The following is a 24503-nucleotide window of genomic DNA, read 5'->3' as shown; positions in this document are numbered from 1 at the left end:
AGTTCATTTTACAGTTGAAGAAACTGAGGTAAGTGATTTGCCAAGGTAGTAAGTACCTGAAGCCAAATATGAATTCAGATTTCCTGACTCTATGTTTGGTGCTCTATCCACTTCACCACATAGTTGCCCAATCTTCCATTAAATAGTTCCAATTTTCAGAACTAAAAATTGTACTTAAGGCCTATACATTTTTGCTTCAAAATATATCATCATAAATGTAGAGGCTTAATATTACCAACATTTACTGGTGGATTAAATGTTAAAAAATTTTAAATGAGCAGACCCAAAATACCTTATCTTAAGCAAATTACTTAAAATCAACTTATAGAAACATTTTATTTTTTCATTAATTTTTTTTATTTCTCACAATTACTAGATACTTTAATATTTGGTTATATGATTAGCTCCTAGTTTGACAGGCAGGACCAGTGTTTTCTCAATAGTACAATGTTAGAATTACCAACAGTTAAATGTTTATGCCCCAAGGTAAGGGTAGGTATCTTGAGGATAGAGGGAGTGTCAGCCATTGGTGGTAAAGAATGAATATTATGTGTTATGTGTGTGATTTTGCCAGAATATATAATTGTTTAATACTTTTCATCTGCATACCCATGCAAGTTTCTTTTTGTTCTCTGTGTTTGACCAAACTATTCAAAGGCACAATTTTAATTAATTCATGCATGGTGTTGAACAAATACATCTACATTTTGGATTTATCCTTGCATGCAACCTAAATGTTGGTGACAGCAGAATTTTACTTTTTTTTTTTTAATCTGGAAGAAATAAAACAACAATAACAACAATTGTGATTGAGGATGAATAAAGTTATGTTTCCCCTCAGCAGCAACAATTCCATCAGTAATATATGCTGCCTAATTTGTAATGGCAATTCATTGTAGACACAAAAGTGAGGATGAGGAATACAGTGAACCCCTTGACTTAATTAAAAAGTATAGTAGCAGACATAAAACATGGTCAGCTCTCATAAATCTGCTAAAAAAAAAAATCAAGACACTGTCAGATTAGTTTAAATAGAACCAACTGAGATCTCCTGAGAATTAAACAAATTCCCTGCTAGTATTTGACAGCCACTTTCCTGTCACTCTCATGAACTCTGCAGGCAGCAGTTGTGCTCATTAACCAGCAACCCTCCTACTCGCCGATGACAAGTTTATCCCCACAGAGTGTAAAAATTCAGAGATGATAAATTTACTCCCTCTTGTAAAATGAAACTATCCTCAGAGCAATAAAAATGCTAGGAGGCTTTAAGAAAATAAGCACTTTATCTGATAACCTACCTTCATTAACAAAGTCTGGTCCTCCCGAACAGGGCAGCTCCCCACTGCTAAGGAGAACTGTTCTAAAGTAACTGAAAAAAAAGAAATTAAAATGGTGAACTAGTTTGCATTAATTTTTTTTTTCATTTTTTTTTATGGGAGTGGAGCATTTATGTTATAAAATACCTTAACTAACATCAAAAATACATTGACTACCAAATCAGTCTTTCTTCAGTTTTCTCTGTAGCAACAACAATTCAGTAATGTACATTTCTTAAGGAGAAAAGGCTGGTTTTTTCTCATTTATTTTCTTTAATTCCTGGTGTTTAATATAAAGTAGGCATTTAATAAATACTCATCAAATATTGTTGATAGAATGAATAAAAAAACTTTGCAAAGCACATGATATATTTTGGATATGGTTCTATTGTACATGGAATCAAATCTTGTCTCTCATGGACACAGGTATAGAGAATATTCTCCATATAAAGGGCATAGAGTTAGTATAAGGAAACTGCACTAACAGAAGTTTATAAAACAAGTTGTTTCCTTGTTCACTGAAATCACCAGCATTATTAGCACTGGGTAATTTTCCATCACAAAGTTCACTGAGCTTTCTGGGGAGCCATTTAAAATGTTTGAGTACAAGTCTATCTTTGGATCCTTTATTGGTAGGATGGCAATATTTTCTTATGTGATTTTTAAATAAAGATCATAATAGTTCATATTTATATGGTAATTTAAGATTTCTGAAGAGCTTTTTAATCTAATTTATCTCATTTGATCCTCCATGAAGTACGTGTTTCACTTTCTTAATTTTATAAACAGAAGCACTGTTTCCTAATCATGCTGTTAATATATATCTGAATCAGCATTCGAATCCAAGCCTTTCTGACTTTAAGTTCCATACTTTATCTATCCATTCCTCTGCTATGTCTTCTCTGATATGAATTTTGTAAACTCCCTAAATATTTGCAAGTCAGTCTTTCCACTGACATATACTATCTAAAATGAAGAATAAATCATTCTTTTTAAATATAAGCCAAGAAAAGTTATGGGGAAGGAAATGGCAAACCACTCCAGCATTTTTGCCAAGAAAACCCCAAATGGATTCACAAAGAGTCACACATGACTGAAAATGACTGAACAACAGCAACAAATTAAGAAATAGGGATTGATTTAAAATGCATTCCAATTGATCACATAATTTCTACAAACACATCTCTAGCTAAAAAGCTTTTTTTTGGAATCTTAGCATTGGAAGGGACCTCCATGGTATCTAGCAAAGCCTTGACAAAGTCATTTGGTGTTTTCCTGAAGACTTTCAGTGAGAAAGATTTGTCAGCTTCTCAAGAAGACCTATTCCACTTTTAAAAAGCTATAACTGTTAGGAAGATTTTTCTTAAAATGGACCAAAGTTTGTCTCTTTGCAACTTCTACTTTTTGCTTACATATACTTTAACCTCCAGAGCTAGGAAGAATATATCTAAACTCTTTCCTACGTCAGACCTTCAGATAACTTGAAAACAATCATCATGTTTCCCCTACTCCATCTCCTTACATCTTATCTTTTCCAAATTAGACACTTCCACTTCCTGAAATTATCCTCTTATGGGACTTTGATCTTGATGCTATAGTATTCTGAATAAGTTCTCTTCTGTCAATGTTCCTCCTAAAGTCTGGTAACTAGAACTGAGCAAAGTATTTAGTCAGACATGATAGAAAGCAGAGCACAGTGGAACTAGCACCTTCCTTATGACGTGATACTTCTCTTAATTTAGCCAAAGATTGCTTTATCTTTTTTGGCTGCCACATCCCATTGTTGACTCATATAGAGTCTGCAGGACACCCAAAACCACAAACTTAAGCATCTGACCTTTTGTCTAGTCATGCCTCTCCCACCCTGTATTTCTACAGTTGAATATGAAAACCTGTGAGGCTATTGTCCTTTAAAAACTAAAATTAATTTAATAGGCTATATCCATTTCAAAGTCCTAAGACAGCTGACTAACATACAATGGTGGCGATAGTTTTGTTTTTGTTTTTTTGTTTTTTGTTTTTTTTTTTTTTTTGGAGAAAAAAAGACAGCCTTAACTTGCTTAAATAGTGCAAAATAATTTTCACTAGAATTGCTAGGTTCAATGGAATAAAAACATTTGCTAAGCACTTATTGCCAGCATGAGGCTCTGGTTAAGGCAACAGACCCTGTGTTTCCTTCTCCATTTACAATAGATGAATAAAATGTACACTTATTAACAGTTTCTCATTCCTGAATGCCATTTCTAAGCAGTGAATCACCATAAGTAATTACTCACTGTTTCTCTCTCAGGAGTGCTGTTGCAAACTACTTCCAATACTAAACTCTCATATTCAGATTCAACTGTCAGAAGTCTAGAAATCCTGGACTTTTAAAGAGCAAAGAATTGTTTTTAAAATGACGTTCTAATGGTACCTTGGGAGAAAAGCATGAAAGAAGGCTCCAAGAGCAAAGATATAACAAGAGGAAGATCAGAGAGTAGAGGAAGTTAGAGTTCCTTCCTGCATCTTCAATAAGGTGGGGATGCCATTGAGTTAGAAAAGGGTTCTGGCTATTCTCATGGGGGTGAGAGTAGCAAGAATTGGAAAAAAAAACAGTATAAGTCTCATCCTTTACTTAAAAAGAAGGTAGCATCACATCAATGGAACCATGATTTTGTTTGTTAGGCATTCTCTCAAGGGTACAGATTATAACTTATCTATGTTTCCTTATTCTTTGTGATTCTTATTTATGTGTTTCTATAATTCCTCCTTTAATAAGGAGGACCTTCCATTAGGTCAGGGGTCCTTCATCTTTTTTTTTTTTGGTATGATATAGAATTTTGCTACAGGATCTAGCAGTCTGGTAAAATTTATGGACTCCTTCTCGGAATCATGCCTTTAAATGCACAAAATAAAATATATAGGATTACAAAAGAAATCCATTATATTGGAGTATAGTTATAAATTTTTTTAAGTTCAAGGACCGTAGGTTAAGAAGCCTTACTCTGAGTCTTTGAGCAGTCTCTGGTTATCAGTGGTAGCATGTAAGCTATCCATCCTTGGCTTTCATAGACATCTGACTGACCTTCTTTTTTTGATAACACATTTCCTGTATTATGTCTTTTATACCAATTGTTACAGACGTCATTAGTGATATGCTTTAGCTTATTTACTCCTACCATGCATCTCTCATTGGCCTTTGGGTCACTCATCATTTTGATTGGATAGGAAGCCTATTGAATGAGAACATATATCTTAGACAGGCAATACAGATGGACTGAAAGCTGGGTCCAGAATTCAAAAGGAGGAAGAGGGAATTGAATAGGAGGAAGAGGGCACATTAGATTGCATTTAGGAAACTGAACAGTCCTTTTAACAATCCCAAGCTGCTCCTTCACACAAAAGTACATCATTTTAACACCAGTATTCTTTTAGTGATGCCATTTACTTATGTAGCATGGTTTATCACAATAAGATAATATAAAAGAAGTAAATAAACCATTATGTCCAGCCCTCCCATTTTCACCTAATAACAACTCAAATTTTTAGAATTCTACAATTCACTAAGTGCTTCTCTCCAACAGCTCTGTGAATTACAAGTATTATCATCTTCATTTTTATAGGTGAGGAAATTGAGGGAAATGAATGTCTTTTCTCATTGACGTTTCCATTTTAATGTATTATATAATGAAGAAATCTATTTGTTTACTTTGAAAATAAATTTAATGTAGAAAAAAGGCTGAACCCCAGGAAAAATGACCACATTTAGGCCTGGAGATTATAAGTGGCCCTTTGGAGCTTCTGGGTCAAAGCACTCCCCAAACTCCTAGATATCCCGAAATCCAACTGGACTTGATGCTTAACTATTGGCATCCAGACTAGTTTTGCTCACATATCAAATAGCTCTTTAGCCTCAGCATCAATACTGTTTTTCTTTCTCCATTTATCATATGAATCAGAAGATTAAAGCTGGTGAGAATAATGAGCAGGCTGATTTCAGAAAAGCCTTGAAAGACTTACATGAACTGATACTAATTGTAGTGAACACAATTAAGAGAACATTGTATGCTGTAATAACAAAATTATGTGATCAGCTGTGATGGACTTGGGTCTTTTTTACAATGAATTGATTTGAGGCAATTTCAATAGATTCATAATAAAAAGTGCCATCCACAATCAAAGAGAGAAAACTATGGAGATTGAATGTGCATCACCATACAGTATTTGCACCTTTTTTGTTGTTGTTTGCTTGGGTTTTGTATTTTTTCCGTTTTGATCTGATTTTTCTAGCACAGCATGATGAATATGGAAATATGCTTAGAAGAATTGCACATATTTAAACCTATACTAGATTGCTTGCTGTCTTGGGGAAGGGAGGAAGAAAAATTGAGATAGGTGAATGTTGAAAACTATCTTTGCATGTATTTAGAAAAATAAAATATTATTAATTTTTTTTAAAGATTAAGGCTGGAAAAAATAGGACTCAATGAAATATCTTTATATTTGTTGAAACTAATTTACAGAGAGGTGTAATAAATTGCCTAGGGTCACATGGATAATAGTATCACTTAAATGCAAGTCTTTTGGCTTTAAATCCAATGTGTTTTCTGCCACAGCAACATCTCTCTCTTATGACTCTTTTAAATTGCACACACCATCCCAAATGCATCAAATAGAGTACTCTATCTGATATGATAAATGACATCATAGTTTATCCTCCACATGATAAATCATATCCTTTAAACCTCAACTCTAAGCTCTCTTTCTCCTCAAAGACTATGAAAACAAACTCACACTTAACCTACATATGTCCATCAGACCTCAAACACTGCAGTATCCCTACATATGAATGAGAATATTATAGCAAATATTTAACTAAAACCAATCTTAACTGAAGTCAAGTCGAGCGGTAAGCATTTATTAAGTGTCCACTATGTGCTACTAATCACTGTGCTAAGTGCTATTCTAAGTGCTAAAATAATCCTGAAATGAATCAAATGAGATAGCCAAAAAGTTAAATATGGCGAAAGCATATTAATATTCTAGCACAATACCTAACATGTAGTGGGCACTTGATAAGAATCTGTTGAAATAAATTGTTAAATTATCCAGATAATTTATGTAAGTTCTATCTTCACAAACCTCCTGGACATTAACCAATGAATACAGCAAGGAAGGTCAGCATTAGCTAATGTTGACATTAGCCATGGTTTAGATTTTAGTTGTAACATGCTATGATGTGACTAAAAAATGAACTCTGGCTAATGTCTGAAGTGAGAGAAGTAATGTTTAGACGCCTTTTCAAGATTAACAATTTGTTTAGGTAAAGCTTTATATTTTGTTTAGAGCACATGGCTTATGAAATGCAAACCTTGTCACCTCGAAGACCTCATCTATTCTTTAACTACTGTCTCTATGCCAATGACTTTCAAATCTATACAACTTGCCTGCCAACTCCCCTAATCTACAATTCTGTATTTCAAACTGTTTATAGGAATCTTCACTTGAGTGTCCAGCTGTTACTTTGAACTAAGCATGTCTCAGATCCAATTCATCAACTTCCTTAAACCTACTGACTTCTCTGCCCATTTTTTCCTACCTTCCATTTCTATGAATGTTACTAAATTTTCTTTTCTAGTCACCTAACTTCAATGAATTAATATATGACTAGTTGGTTCAATGTCTAGAACATTGGACTTAAAATCACATAGATCTGAGTTCAAATTCTGCCTGAGACATTCACTGGATATTTGATCCTAGACAAATGACTCCATATTTCTACGCTGCAGATCCTTTTTCTGTAAAATGAGGATACTAAGAGCACTTACCTCACATGATTCTTGTGAAAATCAAATGAATTAGTATATGTAAAGTGCTTTGTGAATCTTAAAGCATGCATAAGTAATAGTTATTATTATTGTCTCTTCTATCTTTCATGTTAATTACTGTCATTAATTCTTTGTTTAAAATATCTAAGATTTACTCCTTGACTCATTGGCAGAATTTCTTCAAAAACTTCCTAAAAGACCTCCTGGTTTTCTGCCTCTTTCCCTTCCAATCCTCTCTACAGGGTTGTAATATAGGTTGTATCTACATTACAGGCTTATAATGAGAATATTATAGCAAATATTTAACTATAACTAACTGCAGCTAGATGACAGACTTTTCATTGTTACCCATAGCTTTCCTGTCTTGTTCCCTTACTCATTCTGGAATTCCTTTCCCACTTCTCTATCCAAATCCTATGCATTCTATTCAGACCCTTGTCTAAGCCTCCCCTTACTTAGCACAATTCTTCTATCTTCTGATTATTGAACAATTAGGGAAATTTTAATATATATATATATATACACATACATACACACACATCATTGTGTTTTTGCATTAATTCCTCTATTCTTCACCATTGGGACTTCAACTTCTTTGAGGACAGAACTGCTGTGTATGACTTTTGTGCTCAGCACAGTACTTGATATGTAGACAACCTCAGTAGAGTCTTGTTGAATGGCATGGTAATATATCTCCAAAACACAAAAAGGGATTGGGTCTACCATGAAAGTTGTATAGAAATTTGATTGTCTTTCCTATAAGTCTCTTTCTCAAGGCAAAAGGCTATCCTTAAATGACAATCCCAAACAGTTCCCCTTAGAAATTAAAAGCTCAAAAGAAGTTAAGGGCATACTTTGTTGAATTATTCTTCCCTTACTTTTAACATTAACATTTACTTATACATTTGTGCCAACATTTTATTTATATAGATCCAGTATTTTTGTTGTTTTTTTTTAATTTAAATTAATTGGGTAAATATGTCATAAATGAGAAGAAAATCTTATTTATTTTGCAAAAAGGAAATTCATAGTAAGAAATAAAAGTTTATATTAAAATAAATTGTAATAAAAATACAATTACCAGAGAGATGCCAATCAAGATAGTTTATACAACTTTATGTTCATAATAGCCAAATAATAATAATAATAGCCAAAAAAATGAGAGAGGTATTAAGGTTTCATATTGGAAGAGTTGTGAATAGATAGATATTCTAATATTTTGTTGTTGTTAGTACAAACTTCTGTCGACATTTTACAGATGAATATGGCCATATACAATGAAAGCAAAAATAATGATAATATTTCTTGAAGGAAAAATTTCATCATACACACACACACACACACACACATGCAGGTGGTAGATGATGGGAGTCATTCTAGGCTAAGTCTTGGCAAGACCTAATCAGCAATAATAAAGAAATGGGACTTTGTATTTTGTGAGGAGAAAAACTGCTAAATTCTGGGAAGCCCTTAGAAAACTCTATGATGCAGGGTATTGAGTATTCATTCCAAACACACAAGGTTTGGAGAAAACAAGGTTTTTTGACAGCATCTAGACCAGAACTATATTTTACAGATGAAGAAACTATATACAAGTGAATGAAAATTATTAAGATAATGAAACAGTAAACAATTTCATTCTCTCCTTTTAAAAACAAAAAGTTTTCCTTCATTGCTGATTTAATATCCTGGAACATTTTTTTCATATATTCTTACATATAATCAGGAAAGTAAGTGGGTGGCATTCTGGATAGATCTGAATCCAGAAAGACCCGAGTTCAAATGTAGCTTGGGACACTTACCACCTCTATGTACCTCCAGGCAAGTCACATAACCTCTGTTTACCTCAGTTTCTTCCTCTGTAAAATGGGGATAATAACAGCACCTATCTCCCAGGTTGTTATGGAGATGAAATGAGATAATTATTGGAAAGCACTCTGTAGATCTTAAAGTGCTCTTCAGATGCCAGCTGTTGTTTCTGTTTTCACATCTGGAATGGACTTCAGAGTTCATGTATCATTTCACAGTTATAGGACCAGGAAACTGAAGTCTGGATTTTAAATGACTTGTCCAAGTGGTTGAACCAAGTCTGATGCAAATAAGTGATAAACAAACACTGACTGAGTACTAAGACAATCTTGTTTCCTTTAAGTTATTGAAGCCACAAATTGCTTTTTGTGGTTTTATATCTACTGTTTCATTTGTCTTCAATTAGTTAAATTTCCAACACGATTTGAATGATTTCAAATTCCAAATGACAGTACTATGACCCTGCAACAAGCTGCTTAGGATCTTCTAGACCACTCAAATTCCTATGGATTCTTAGATTCTGGGATTTTTAAAGGCAAGATTTATTGACAAGTTGAATAAAGAAAACAACAACCTGAGACTGAATAGGACCACTCATAACTTCGATTCTGGCTATTCTTTTATGTACCCTAAAGGAATGAAATTAATGGAGAGGAGCACTCAACTGATTTGGGATTCAGAAAGGGATCTACTAGGTTGGATCTTGTTTCCAGGAAGGAGGAGAAGATGATGTTTATAATATTAAAATATTAATAATAATAAGAGCTAGAATTCTTTAAGCACTACAAGACCTGCAAATGTTTTATACATTAACTCATTTGATTTCACAACTACCCAGTTGGTTTTGTTGTTTAGTTATTTCAACTGCATCTGACTCTTCGTGACCCCACTTAGAGTTTTCTTGACAAAAATACTGAAGTGGGTTTGCCATTTTCTTTTCCAGTTCATTTTATAAATGAGGAAACTGAGATAAACAGGGTTAAGTGACTTGCCCTGTATTACACAGCTAGTAATAATTTGAGGCCAGATTTAAATTCAAAAAGATGAGTTTTCCTAAAATTCAGGAAGATGAGTTTTCCTGATGTCAACTCTAGCCAATTTGTCACCTAGCTAGATACTACTGTTACTGTCATTTTACAAATGAGGAAACTGAGTTTGAGAGAATTTGACTTAATTCAGGGCAAAATAAATATCTAAGGCATGATACGAATTCAGGTCTTCCTAACTTCAAGTCTATCACTCTACCATCTAGCTGCCTAACAATTTGATCTAGAAAGCAGAGTATAGAAAGGAAAAAAGAAAAACAAAATCTGGGAGATTGAGATGAAAAGGAAAATGGAATGAGGGATTATAGATTTAAAGCTGGAGGCATCTTGGAAGTCACTTTACTCAACACTATCATATTACAGATAAGGACACTGAGGCCCAGGGCTTATGTGATTTTCCTAAGATTGCTCAGGTCATGAGGAGCAAAGTCAGACCTGTAACCCACTTCCCTTGATTCTTTCCAGTGATCCACAGCGGGAAAAAACACTATTGATATCCCTGAGAAGCTTGACCCCAGGATATTTCAGACTGTCTGGCTATTCAATTGTTTAAAACAAAATAAAACAAAAACCTCAGGAAAGAAAAAATAAAAATGAAATGCAAAGAATATCATTCATATATTTTTCTATGTAAGGAAACACAGGTAAAATACTGATTCCAAGTAGGATGACTGATTGATCTGGTCCTGTGGATTTCATATGGACTGCAGTACCCAGAAAGTCTGACCTGAAATTTCTGCTCATCTTGTCAAGAATACTGACACCTGGACCTCTGTCCCCACTCTGGGGTATAACTGGATTGACAGAAAATGAAGATTCTGTGCTGAGGACAGCAAGATAACCCTTCACCAACTTGGACCTTCCCCTTTGAGAGCTTTTATGATCACATAGGGAAGATACCCCCTCTGAAGCTAAAATCCAGCCTCAGCATGAGTGAATCAGTCAATAAACAGACATTTAAGTGTTTACTATGTTGTAGATACTGTGCTCTGCACCGAAAAGACAAAGATGGAATGAAATCAGGAAAAGTTTCATGTAGAAGATGGTATTTGACCTGAATGAGTTTTTAAGGAAAATAGGAATTCGGAATCAGAAGTGAGGAGGGGGCTGCATGGAGGATGACCTTTACAAAGGCACAGAAATATAGGACCGAGTATTACCCATTGAGGACAATAAGTTTGTATAGAGCAAAGATACATAGAGGGAAATAATGTATAATAAACCTGAAGAGTTGGCTTTCTTGCTTACTTTTGCCCAACTTTTCATGAACCACTTCTGGGAGAACTGACTTGCACAGGGTCATACAAGCTAGTATTTGATACCAAATTTGAGCTGAGGAAGATAAGTTTTTTTGACTCCAGGCTTGGGACTATGCTATGTAGCTGCCCAAAGGAAAGATGAGTATTTGCCAGGTTTTTAAGGGATTTAATTGCCAAAAAGAGGAGTTTATATTTTATCTTAAAAATAGTAAATAACCATTGGAGTTTATTGGGCAGAGAAGTGACTCAGTTGGACTTCTGCCTTAAAAGCATCATTTTATAATGGTTTGGTCATGTATACTTATTGTGTATCTAATTTATATTTTAATATATTTAACATCTACTGGTCATCCTGCCATCTGGGGGAGGGAGTGGGGGGTAAGAGGTGAAAAATTGGAACAAGAGGTTTGGCAATTGTTAATGCTGTAAAGTTACCCATATATATAAACTGTAAATAAAAGGCTATTAAATAAAAAAAATAAAAAATAAAAGCATCATTTTAGCAACTGTGTGGAAGATGGCTTGGAAAGATAAGAGATTCAAAGCATGAAGACCAATGAGGAAATTATTGCAAAAATCAAAATAAGAGTTATTAAAGGGTTTGAAGTCAAAAGGCAGGTGTGTGAGTGAAGAAATGAGGATAGGTGGCAATCTCCTGGAGGTAGATTTGACTAGAATTGGTATATTGGTGGGACAAGCAAAAAACTAATTAAACAGCTGCCAAGGCTGATAAGGAATACTTACCCTTCTTTTGCCTTCAGGTGGGTGCTCTGGAGTTCAGGTGCAAGCCCTAAGCTAGGCATCCATCTGAAAAGGAGGGGCTGCCTTGCTTGCTCCTCAGACCTGACAGAATGAACGTTTACCTCCCCATGGATCAACTCTGCCACAGCTTATTGATCATTCCTTTGCAGACAATGGGGCTCTCTCCTCCCAGAAGTCAGGCTCCTTATGTATCTTTGTACAGCTGTGTAAGTAAAGCCACTGCTTGATGACATACTTAAAACTCCCAAACTGCTTTATTGCTTTCAAGTATAAGAGTTTGAGACCAGCATGGAACATCACAACTTGGGAGAAGAGAATTCCTTCTCCTCAAGGAATCCAAGCAGCTGGGAGACTTCATTACTGCTGTTCAAAAGGAAAACAAAACCTTTCATTTGTTATTGGGACAGAAATAACACAATATTTGTGTTATTGGGACAGAAAAGGAATCATCTCTCAAGGGTCTAGGTTTTTAACAGAAGGAAGAGCAAGACACAGGGAAGGGATGGGTTGGCAAAAGTCATAATTAGGCAGGCCCGTTGGGCACTGTATATTGGTTTGTGGTGCTAGATGGTACAGTGGATAGAGTACTTGAATTCAAATCCTGCCTCAGACCCTTATTAGCTTCGTGATTCTGGGCAAGTCATTTAATCCTGTTTGCCTCTTCTGTAAAATAAGCTGATGAAGGAAATGGCAAACCACTCTAGTGTCTTTGCCAAGAAATCCCCAACTGGGGTTATGAAGAGTAGGACACAACTGAAAATACTCAATGACAACAACCCAAAGGGAATGACTAACAAGAAAAAAATTACATTGATTTAAGAAACCTTTTATTCTGGCCTCAGATTATAGAATGGACTAAGTAGCCCCATACTGGCCAGAATAAAATTCAAGTAACAATAATAATTGGTATTTACAAAGTGATTTAAGATTTTCAGAGAGCTTTAATAATAATATTCATTGTTCTAAATCACTATTGATCATAGAAATGCAAATTAAGACAACAGTACCACTATGCCTCTCAGATTGGCTAAGATGGCAGGAAAAGATAATGATGAATATTGGAGGAGATGTAGAAAAACGGGGACACTAATGCATTGTTGGTGAAGTTGTGAAATGATCCAGCCATTCTGGAAAGCACTTGAAATTATGCCCAAAGGGCTATCAAACTGTGTATAGTCTTTGATCCAGTAGTGTCTCTACTGGGCCTGCATTCCAAAGAGATCATAAGTAAGGGAAAGGGACCCACATGGGCAAAAATGTTTGTGACAGCCCTTTTTGTCATGGCAAGGAACTGAAAACTGAGGAGATATGCCCATCAGTTGGGGAATGCTGTTAAGTTATGGTATAGAATAATAATATTCCATAACATTCATATAAGAAATGATCAGCAGGATATTTCAGAAAGACTTGCATGAACTAAGGATGAATGAAGTGATTAAAACCAAGAGAACATTGTACATAGAAACAAGGTTATACTTTGATGAATTCCTGTACATTTATATACTTTGTCCTATTTTAACTTTAAAACAACCACGTGAAATAGGTTTTCACTATTGTTTCATTGTTTTATTGAAATATTTTGCTTTTCAGATGAAGAAACAGAGTCAGAGTTTAGTTAAATGAATTGTCCATAGTTAGATAACTAATAAATGTCTGAAAGAGAATTTGCACCCAAGTCTTCCTGACTACAAATCCAGTACTCTAATTACTCTGCCATTCTGTTTGTAACACTGGCTCTCCCTAAGCATTCCTTCACTACCTCTCTCTTATATGTTACCTTCTCTATGTTTATATAGTCATAACCCATTTCAATTCTCTTTACTAACCATTCCCCTTCCTACTTTTCCAATCTTGTGACATTTTACCCTTCTCCTCATAATCTACAAAGGACAGTGCTGTCCTTTTTGCAGTTCCTCAAATATAATCTTCCATGTCCTGTCTCCTAGCCTCCTGTTCTCATGCCCTAGACCTTTCCTGATCCTCTCCCCTACTACTTAACTTAACCTGATAACTTCAAGAGAGAGTGTAAATAGCAGTTGTTTCTGTTTCAGTCAGAAACTTAGAGTCTTCCCCTTCCTGATTATTTTATGAAAGCAAAGTAGGTCATCTTTCATCTCAATTCTTACCTAGACTTTAATTAGCAAGTGACTGTTGTCTCAGACAGATTGAAATCTGGGAAAGACCTTAGCTTAAAAAGGCCTAAGTCTCCCACTGCATCAGGGGCCATCATCAGTAGTCCTGCCCTATGGCTTACCACTGGACTCAGAATGACTCTGGATTAGAGAGTGAAGATGATGACTTTACACAGCCCTCCCTCATTTGAATCAAATGTACTTGTGAGTCAAAACATTACCCTCCTGACATCTTTGGTCCTCTTTGAATGAAGAACTACAGCAATGATATAATGAACCTTCCTTGGAGAGTCTTTTCCAGTCTCTTCTCCTCCACCCCTAGATATTATCACCTTCCCTTTCAGATGGCCTTCTACTCATTTCCATTCAAGTATGTCTCTTGTAAATAATTCAGTTATTTAAAAGTTGTTTCCACCATTAGAATGTAAGATTCTTGAAGGTAGAACCAATTTTTTCCTTCTTTGAATTGTCCACAACTTAGAAGAGTAGCTGGCACACAGTAGATACTTAATAAAAAATATTTGTTGATTGACTGAAAAACTTCAGTAAAAATCCAATTTATTAAGCCCTGCCCTAGTCTGTCACTTCTGAGCCAGTCTCTGAGAGGAGATCTGAGGAAGGGATATTTCATAGTCAACTTTCGCTTTTCCTTAACATGGTTTATTTGTCCATTCCCAAATAGCATTTGCTAGTTCCTGGATGTCTTGGACCATGATGTCTTGTTACCTTGGAGATAACTACCAAGAATTCATCCTTCTTTAAAAGAAGTAAATGATGTCAACTTGAAAACTCATTATGATCCTTTTCTATCATCAATTCCTACATGGTTTGTGCAGTGACAAGCTACATTTTCTCACTTTGAGCAATGACTACATTTGTGGGCTTGTTTTTCTGTAGTGGCTGTTACTCTAAGTTTCTAAATTCTCCCGCCCACCTCTTCTTCTAAAACATAACAAAGAAGTGATGAAAAAAAATTTTTTTTCACAGAGAATTTTAGCTTTGTTTTTATAGTCAACATTGTGAGAGAGGAAAGCGAATAGGAATTTGAAACTTTTTTTCCCCTTTTAACAACTAGAGATTTGTGTATGATGTCTCATTCTGTGGTGACATGTGGGTATACATCATTTACCTTCTTTTCTTTGTCCCAAATGATATGTTCCAGTGTGCAGACATGGCATTAAAATGTACACTAACTCTTCTCTTCTGCTAGATGGCCCACATATTTTTACCTCCCATCCCATTAGGGCTGAGCCAAGCAGCTGAGTAGGGTTATATTCCGTTTAGAATGAAGGGTCACAGACTCCCTGCCACACAGGCCTTTGAGCAAAGAGCATGAAAAAGGCCTGATGTGTTGCAATCTGAGAGAAACCAATAGATTCCCCCCCCCAAAAAAAAATCATAAAGCAGAGAGGAAAACAGGAAGAAATGTTTTGCCCATTGCTTTGTAGCAAGAAAGAAGAAGAAATGAAACAGGTAGAAATTGGTTCTCTTTTGGTCAAGAAAGTTACAGTGGGGACCTAAGCAAAGGGGGTCAGGGTTATTATAGTGTGAGGTGGTGCAATAATGTAAAAAGATTCACAGTAATGCTTCGGTATTTCTGCCCTCTTCCTTTCAGGAATGAGGCAGTACGAATAAGACAAGACCAACAGAGTGTTGAGTCCCATCTTTCAGAAATATAAAATAAATAGATGAGAGAAACAGCTTTATTTTTGAGAAGCACAAATATCTTTGATCCAATGGCTTTTTATATCTTAAGATACTAGGTAAATGTGAGTCCCCATTTTCATCCTTATCCTTTCCAAAGTCACTAATTGCCTTCCATTCCAGTATGATCCCTTTCAGTAAAAAGTATGTCTCCTTCACTTCAAAAAAAGAATAGAACTCTAGACCTCTTTTTCTCTTTATAGCCCATACTGGTCCTTGGATTCCTCCCTCCAAACAATTAGGAGCCTCTTCTCTCTTCATTAGATCTTGACTTATTCATGAGCTTTTCAAATGTGTTTGGGTAATGACCATTTTTTAAATGACAGACAAAAAGGCTATTTCTGTCAGCTTGTCATGGAACTTTGGGGTATGGCTATTCCAGATCAGGCTATGACTTTGCTGCCTGGTATTAGTTGAGCAAAGTATTTCTTTTAAATGTTTCTTTTATTGTTGCTTTGTTGTTTTTCACTTGTGTCTGACTCTTTCTGACTCCATCCAGGGTTTTCTTGGCAAAGCTACTGGAATGGTTTGCCATTTCCTCCTCCAGTTCATTTTTACAGATGAGGAAACTGAGGAAAGCAGGGTTAAATGATTTGCCCAGGGTCACATAGCTAGTAAATATTTAAAGCCATAACTGAACTCTGGTCTTTCTGATTCCAGGTCTGGCACTCTATCTCACCATTCAGCTGCTCCATGTATTTCTAAAGTACCTGAAAAGTTGGGCTTGGTGACCTAGAATATATCTGCAGAAGACTGTTATAGGCAGACTTTGAATGACAGAAGAACTAGATATAAAGAAGAACAGAAGAACTCTCCCCTTATAGGAATTGCCTTTGTCTACCATTTTACTTTGATTTGATTTGATCAGAAAGCATTTTGGTTGCTTTTAGGAGTTGTGGTTCATTACTTAATGTCTTCCAATATGTGATCACCAAATACTATACTGATGAATTAATGTCCATCACCACCACTAGTCTTACAACAGCACAGGAGCAAGCAACCTCCATCATAAACATTGTCCTAAGTCCGACCTAGGCCTCATGCAGGTAATTTAAATATTCTGAACTTTTATTTTAGTACCAGTGAAATGAGAGGATTGGTATAGATGGGTTCCTAACATTTTCTATGTCATAAATGCAATCTGGTGAAATCTTTTGACCCTTTCTGAGAATAAAATCTGTTTCCTACATTCATAATTGAAGGCAATGCTAAATTTCAGCTAGAGGTTAGTAAAAATAAAGATTTTTTTTTCCTTTCCAAGGTCACAGACCTTCCATGAAATAGAATTTCACCACTATGTTTTAGCTTTCTTTTACCTTTGAAGTTCCCTTATCCCCTTTGGTCTTTTCCCCTGGAGTACCTCTCCAATCTTGTGGGCACCCTATGCCCAATTGTTGTAGGAATTTCTTTTAAAACCTATGTTTTGAGAAAGGACTCAAGCCATCCATTCTTCATTTTTCTTTGGTTTCTGCTTATAACTCTCTAGATTTTATCACTATTTTTCTTTTTCTCTTCTCACCCTCCACTTTTCAGTGCCCTTTTTCAGTATTGTATTCCTTCCATAATATAAACTTTTTAAGGGTAAGGACTGTGTCTTTTTTGCTTCTATTTATATCTCTAGTGCTTAGTACAGTGCCTGACATATAGTAAGTACTTAATAAGTATTTGTTCATGTGAGTTATCCATAGACCCCTTGAGGGTCCATAGACCCAAATAAGGACCTCTGGTTATCCAAAATCTAGATGATCTTTAAGGTCTCTTCCATCTCTAAATTCTTTCAATCAAGGATTTTCTAGTTCTAAATCCCATGGCTCTGATGGACAGCTTAAATCAAATGGTATCTCTAAAATTATATTATACCTAACCATAGTGGTCAATGTTGGATGGGCTAGGCACCTGGAATTAAGTCAGCATGTGATTTAGAAGAAAGATCTGATCCTTGGGTTTCTGAAAAAATTTTTTTAAATTTTTAAAGCTTTTTATTTTCAAAATATATGCATGGATAATTTGACAACATTGACCTTTGCAAAGCCTTGTGTTTTATATTTTTTCCTTCTTCCCCCATCCCCTCCCCTAGATGGCAAGCAATCCAATATATGTTAAACATGTTAAAATATGTTAAATCCAATACGTATAAACATATTTATAAAATTCTCTTTCTGCACAAGAAAAACCAGATTAAAAAAGAAAGTAATGAGTAAGAAAACCAAATGCAAGCAAACAACAACAAAAAGAGTAAGAATGTTATGTTGTGATCAACACTCAGTTCCCACAGTCCTCTCTCTGGGTGTAGATGGCTCTCTTCATCACAAGATCATTGGAACTGGCATCAATCACCTCATTGTTAGAAAGAGTCCTGAAATTTGAAAACTTCTGTCTCATCACAAACTGGTCTCACTTAAAACTTATCAAAATATTTCACCTCAATAAGGTTTCCTGAGGCAAGCATAAGAGGAACAAAATGCCCCAATTTCTATGAGACAGGTCTACATTGAAATTATTTCTATCTCAAGGATATCATATTCCACAAATGGGTTCTTTTCTTACTTTTCTAGGATATCTGAACATTTCAGTCAAAGAATTCTATCTGTACAGAAGTTGGTCCTCCAGATCCAATCTTGTCCTAAGAAGAAAAAGCACAATTGGACACAGGCTAAGCCAACTGGTAATAGCCCTTGAATAAACTTTGAATCAGTAGAAGGGAGAATTAGATCTGTTTCAAGATGGATAGGAGAGTAACCTTTCTACTACCACATGAATATTGTAGAAAACTACAGTCTTCCTTCTCAATCCACAAGCTTAAAGATTATACTGGCAAAGGTAATAATTACTTCTCTAACTCTTTCGTACAACAACACTGGAGAGCTGAAAATAGTTGAAGATACTTGGCCTCTGGAGTTGCCATCAACTGAGATTCTGTAATTCTGAGAGTAGAACTCCTCCTCTTTCTTCCCCCACCCCCCATTATAATGTCAGCTTTTAGAGGAAAGGAAGTATTTTCACTTCTTCTTTGTATCTAGAGTTCTCAGCACAAAGTTTGGCATATAAAAAGTCTTTAATAGATGCTTATTAATAGATTGATCTCTACTCTCTCATCTGAGTACTGACCAAACTTAGAGGAATAAAAGAGCTGATAAGCCTGTTAAATACATTCTGGCCAAAATAGATTTGGTTAGCTCTACTCCTTGCTGTGAAATGAGGAGTCATGACTGATTCTATTAAGCATAGACTTTAAGTTTTCAACTGATCTCTCAGAGTAGAACTAAAGTATCTCTTTTTCCCCTCATTGGCTTAAAAGTATCTTTATGGCAATTATTTCAGTTTTGTAAAATATAATAGAATTCTTATTGCTTAGGATGGATTTTGCATGGAATTTAATTTGTACTAATAAGCTGAAGACGGAGGAACTGTATTATTAAAAAAAAAAAAAAAGAAAAAACAAACAAGTTTAAAACATATAGGAAAATGAAACTGCTCATTTTTTAAGGAACTTTGGGTATATGACCATTTGAAAGGGAATGATTCCTATATGAACTATGTAGCTCACCCAAACCTGAGGACAGTGCTTTGCACAGAGTAAGCAATAAAGAAATGTCTGTTGTTTTGCATTGCTCTAAATGCAAATTAAGCTTGAAGGAAAGGAAAACAATCAACTTTCTCTCAAATTGAGATAATTTCAGCTTTTATGGGAGTTCTCAAATATCCACAGGAGATAGGAATGCTCACAGAAAAATAGGCAACCTTCATTTATCAGACTTCCTTAGAAAGCTGCCTCTTTTCTATATCTCCTTTCTCCTTTCTATATATCCTTTAAAGATATCCCCTCCCAAATTCTAATACATTATTTTTTCCATCTGAGTCAATCAAGTGTTAAGAGTTCCTTCAAATAATTTTAATATGCCTCTTAAAAAAAAACCTAAAAGATTGACAATCTTGACTGATCCTCTTTGATACTTAAAATGGTTTCTCCAATTTCTCAGCAAAACCTTTACTGTTTTTTTTTTCTTTTTTTTGCACTAAATAGTACTTTATTTGGGACATTTTGAATTTCAAATATTTTCCTTTCCTCTCTTCTCTCACCCCTTCCTAAAAAAGCAAGCAATCTGATATAAGCTGTCAAATAAAGCTTTTCTTAGGATGCTGTATAGTTACAACTTAAGAGCACTCCTATTTCCTAAGACAATTTGAAATTGAAACATATCTTGATTGTTTAAGGATAGTTGGAGCAATAAATAGAAAAAGAAAGAAAAGTAATTTGTGGCCTGAGTACCTTAAGGGAAGCAAGAATCTGTTGGTGCTTAAACATGTCAATGTTTATTTGGTTTTAATCCTTATTCTCATTTAACCAGGCTCAGCCACCTGTGTTACCATGAATAGGTCAATAAATGACTCTGGACCTCTATTTCTTTCTCCATAAAATGATGTGGTTGCAATAGATACCATGTAAAGTGCTTTCTATCTTTCAGAGTTTCTTATTCACTAAACTGCTTCACAATTGAATCAGCAATTGAAGTAGAGGGCAATATGAGATTAATTATGTTTTCTTTTTAATTTTTTTTAATAAGGGAGAAAATAGATTTTACAGAATCAAGTATCATAAAACTAAAATTGAAAAGAGCTTTAGTGGTCATCAAGAGTAATCTGCCCACTTTAAAAAAAATGGACATCTTTTGTCTTAACAACTCTTTTATTTCCAGATGGATACTTCCTCTTTCTCCTACCCATATCTTAAAATTAAGAATGAAAAAGAAATCAGGTGGGCAAAGCTAACTGATCCATCCCCCTCCCCACCATTGCTCAAGAATAAAAGGAGATCTGTGTTCCCATCTCTTCTTTTGGATCAACTTTAATGTTACAATTATACACCATTTAATTTCAGGGTTATTTGTGTTATTGTTCTTTCTATTTATGTTGTTCTGATCTTTGCGCATATTTTACACACCTCATCTTACAGAATAGGAATCTGGCCCTTGGCCCAAGGAGAGTAATATGATCAACATGGTTAGAGGCAGGATTTGAATGCAGATATTTAGATTTCAGAACCATTATTACAGTCATTATTATCTAATGCTTGCTTTACTAATTTAAAATATGAAGAGATTGGACTAAATCAGGGGCTCTTAATAATTTTTTCTATGTTTTCATGGACCTTTTTGGCAGTCTGGAGAAGCCTATGCACCCCCTTTTCAACTGGATGATTTTAAATTAATAAAATAAAATATACAAACTTACAGGAGAAAGCAATTACATTGAAATACCGTTATCAAAATAGTTTTTTAAAAGTGTGTGAACCACAGATTTAGAAGGACCTTTGGATTAATTCTCAAAGGTACTGTGTACCTCTAAAATGGTTTCTTTTCATTGTTATTCTGTGCTCCCAAAAGAGGATAGAGAACATCAGAGACCATTTGCAAAACACTATTATTTCCTCATTATTTCTATTCTTTTGAACACATGAGAATTTTTACTTTTTATCCTAGAAAACTGGCAGAAGCTCCACATGCTCTGTGCTAGGCAATAAGCTGGAACATGTTCATGATTCTGCAAAGGAATAGTTCTAGGAAGTGGCCTTAATTTAATACTGGTTTAATTTAATCAACAAATTTAAGAGAAAATTCTTTCCTTGCTCAGATTAGATTGTATAAGGCTTCATAACTCAGTAAGAGAACCTTCTTCTTAGTCATCTTGGGGATCAACTGCATTCTTTAATATTTACATTTTACACATATATGAAATATACTATCAGAATGAGGTGTCTAAAAAGAGATTGATAAATCCTAGCTATTCAACTCTCATTTTTCATACACTTGAACCATCCCCCACTTCTACTATATAATGTCTGAAATTTTGAATTGTCTTAAGTTTTCTATGTAAATAAGGTGACATAGTTTATAGGTTTAAAAAAAAAAAGCAAACAGAAAAGGGAGTAGATACCATTCTCCCACTTTATTCCCTGACATTTGGACTATAAGCTGGTATTAAAAATGATATTTATTTCCCTAGCTATTTATTAAACTTCAGATTTTAATGAAGATTTGTAGATGCTTTGTTGCAAGAATATATTATCTTAATGTTTCAGTATGTGAATCTGAGGGTCTAAAAAGTAACTAAAGTCAGTTCTTCCCCCAAACTCAATGTTAACATTTTTGCTAGTTTTTAAGGCTTTGCAAAGTGAAAACATATGATCAAGCATTTTAAAATAAAATTGTCATATTGGACAGGCAAAGATGACACATGGGAGGAATAAAACCTCATTGAACTGAAAAAAGGTTGGGTTGCTGAGAGTCAGTGGCTTTTTTCTATTTTCTTTTTGTAGTTCATTTTGGGTTTTGTGTGGGTGGAACACGTGAAAGCAAAGGCTATTTGCTAAATGTTTTTATGAGATTAGATCATATTCATTCAATTGTATAGAACTGCACAATGTCAGAATTGGAAACTCCTTGCTAGCAAGGATTGTTTCATTTCTTTGTGCTTATATCCCCAGTGCTCAGTGCTTTTTATTTGTTGTTCAGTTATTTCAGTAAAGTTCAACTCATCATGATCCTATTTAGTTTCTTGGCAAGATACGGGAGTGGTTTGTCATTTCCTTCTCCAGCTCATTTTATGGATGAGGAAACTGAGGCAAACATGGTTAAGTGACTTGCCCAGGGTCACTCAGCTAGTAAGTATCTGAGGTCACATTGAACTCAGTAAGATAATCTTCCTGAATCCCAGACATTCTATCTACTCAACTACCTTGCTACCCACTATGCACTTAATGGAGGGCTTAATAACATCAAAGATCATTTAGACTCATCCACAACTGAGCAATAATTTCTGCTATAATACCCCTCCCTGTTTGGTCCTCCAGACTATATTTGAAGATATCTAAGTGATAGGGAGCTTCAAGATATCTCTAATTCTTTGGGTATTTTTCCTTACATTGAACCCAAATCTGCCCTTTTACAACTTCTATTCACTGTTTTATGTGTACTGAACAAGTAAAATCCTTTTATCTTACTTCAATCACTTGAAGATAGTAATCTTGTTTGCATTAAATCTTCTATCTCCCAATTTTTTCCAAGATGACCATTCATTTTGCCTTTCTTAGGGCAGTGATCTTCCTAAAATATAATGCTCAGATTTTAAAACAATATTGCAAACAGAGTCCATAGCTGAATACAATGGGACTTTTATCTCCAATAATTCTTTATCTTAAGTAGATAGACACTTACTAAGCGTGTGACCCTTGGCAAATCACTTAACCCTTGCCTGCATAAAACTGGAGAATAAAATGGCTAGCCACTCCAGTATCCTTGCCAAGAAAACTTCATGGACAGTTGGTTCATGGCCTTACAAGGAGTCAGACATGACTGAACAACAACAATCTCATTAATGTTTCCAGTTTACTCCATTTCCCATCTGCATGCAATTCAGTCGCTTTCAACTTCAGTATCCCGTGGTAAAAAAAAAATTTTTTTCCTATTGTGTCCCAGTGCTTAGCACAGTGACTAACACATAGTTGGTGCTTAATAAATGTTTACTGAATTTAATTTGAGATGATATATTAGCTGATGTGATTGCCATATCACACCATCGACTCTCATTGAGTTTGCAGGTCTCAAAAACCCCATAGCCTTTGGAACACAACTTTTTGTCTGGCTACATTTTATCTTGTACTTGGAGTGGTTTGTTCTTTAAAAGTGAGCTTGTCTTTTTAAAAAAATTTAATTATATAAAAAAATCTACTTTCATTTGTAATGATGAACTAGATATAGCAATAGGATTCCCAAGAAAAATGGGCATTAGCATTTAAGTTTAAATTTTCATCAATTCAATTCAATCAATATCTATTAAATTTCTGCTATGGACAAGACATTGTGCTGGGTGCTAGTTGAGCCAAAAGGCTTTGTGCTTCCTCTATTCATAACACATGGCTAAGACGCAATCTATTAATAACCTTTTCATTCTTGAGCATCATTCCTTGGTGGTGAATCACTACAACAAATTACTCAGAACAAATTGCTCTGGACTTTTTTTCTCAGATGTATTGTTGTTTTAAATGGTGTCAGATACTAAACTTGTCTCATTCTGAAATTCAAATATCACAGAGCTATGACTGACTAAACAGCAAGCAATTGCTATTAAACAGACCAACCACAAAATCCAAATATTCTCAATGACACACTGAGAGAGAATCATGAAAGAAGACTGGAGGGAGAAAAGATGCATCAAAAAGAGAAAGAGAGTGTAGGGAAATCTCTCCCCTGTGTAGAGGGACCATGAGGACAAATATGACTATGAGCAATCCTAAAGGATGAGTATGTGAAAAACAGGAAAAACAGTACACATTTCATATTTTACATGACTGTAAGGAAGTCTAAATTAAATAAAGAGGTCAACATGCTATTATTATATACACTAATATTGTATGCTCATATTTCTGTGGGGATTTACAGTTTCTACAATTCTAGCCCTGTTACATATAGTGAAAGTATTAGGCAGCTCGACTGAGCAATGTACCCTGAGTCAGGAGAACCTGAATTAAAGTCCAGTTTTTACCCTCATTCAGGTGTGTGATCCTGGGCAACTTACTTTATTTGTCTGTTTCAGTATCTTCATTGGTAAAATAGGGATAATAACACCTGTCTCCTGTGATTGTTGTGAAGATAAAAGATAGAACATTTGT

The 24503-nt window shown here is 35.0% G+C and overlaps 1 protein-coding gene across 3 annotated transcripts in view; it reads right to left on the bottom strand.

Annotated features, from left to right (window-relative positions):
* The window catches only part of ACOXL (acyl-CoA oxidase like), a 495343-nt gene that overhangs the window by 64471 nt on the left and 406369 nt on the right, over positions 1-24503 (bottom strand). For all 3 annotated transcript variants that reach the window (XM_031950986.1, XM_031950985.1, XM_031950987.1), the window contains one exon: positions 1299-1369. In XM_031950986.1, the coding sequence (XP_031806846.1) occupies positions 1299-1369 (71 nt within the window). The remainder of the gene's footprint in view (positions 1-1298; positions 1370-24503) is intronic.

This window comes from Sarcophilus harrisii, chromosome 2, assembly GCF_902635505.1.
Source record: "Sarcophilus harrisii chromosome 2, mSarHar1.11, whole genome shotgun sequence".
NCBI classification, from domain to species: Eukaryota; Metazoa; Chordata; class Mammalia; order Dasyuromorphia; family Dasyuridae; genus Sarcophilus; species Sarcophilus harrisii.
Note: the sequence above shows the minus strand (reverse complement) of the source record. Positions and strands in the feature narration are given on the sequence as shown.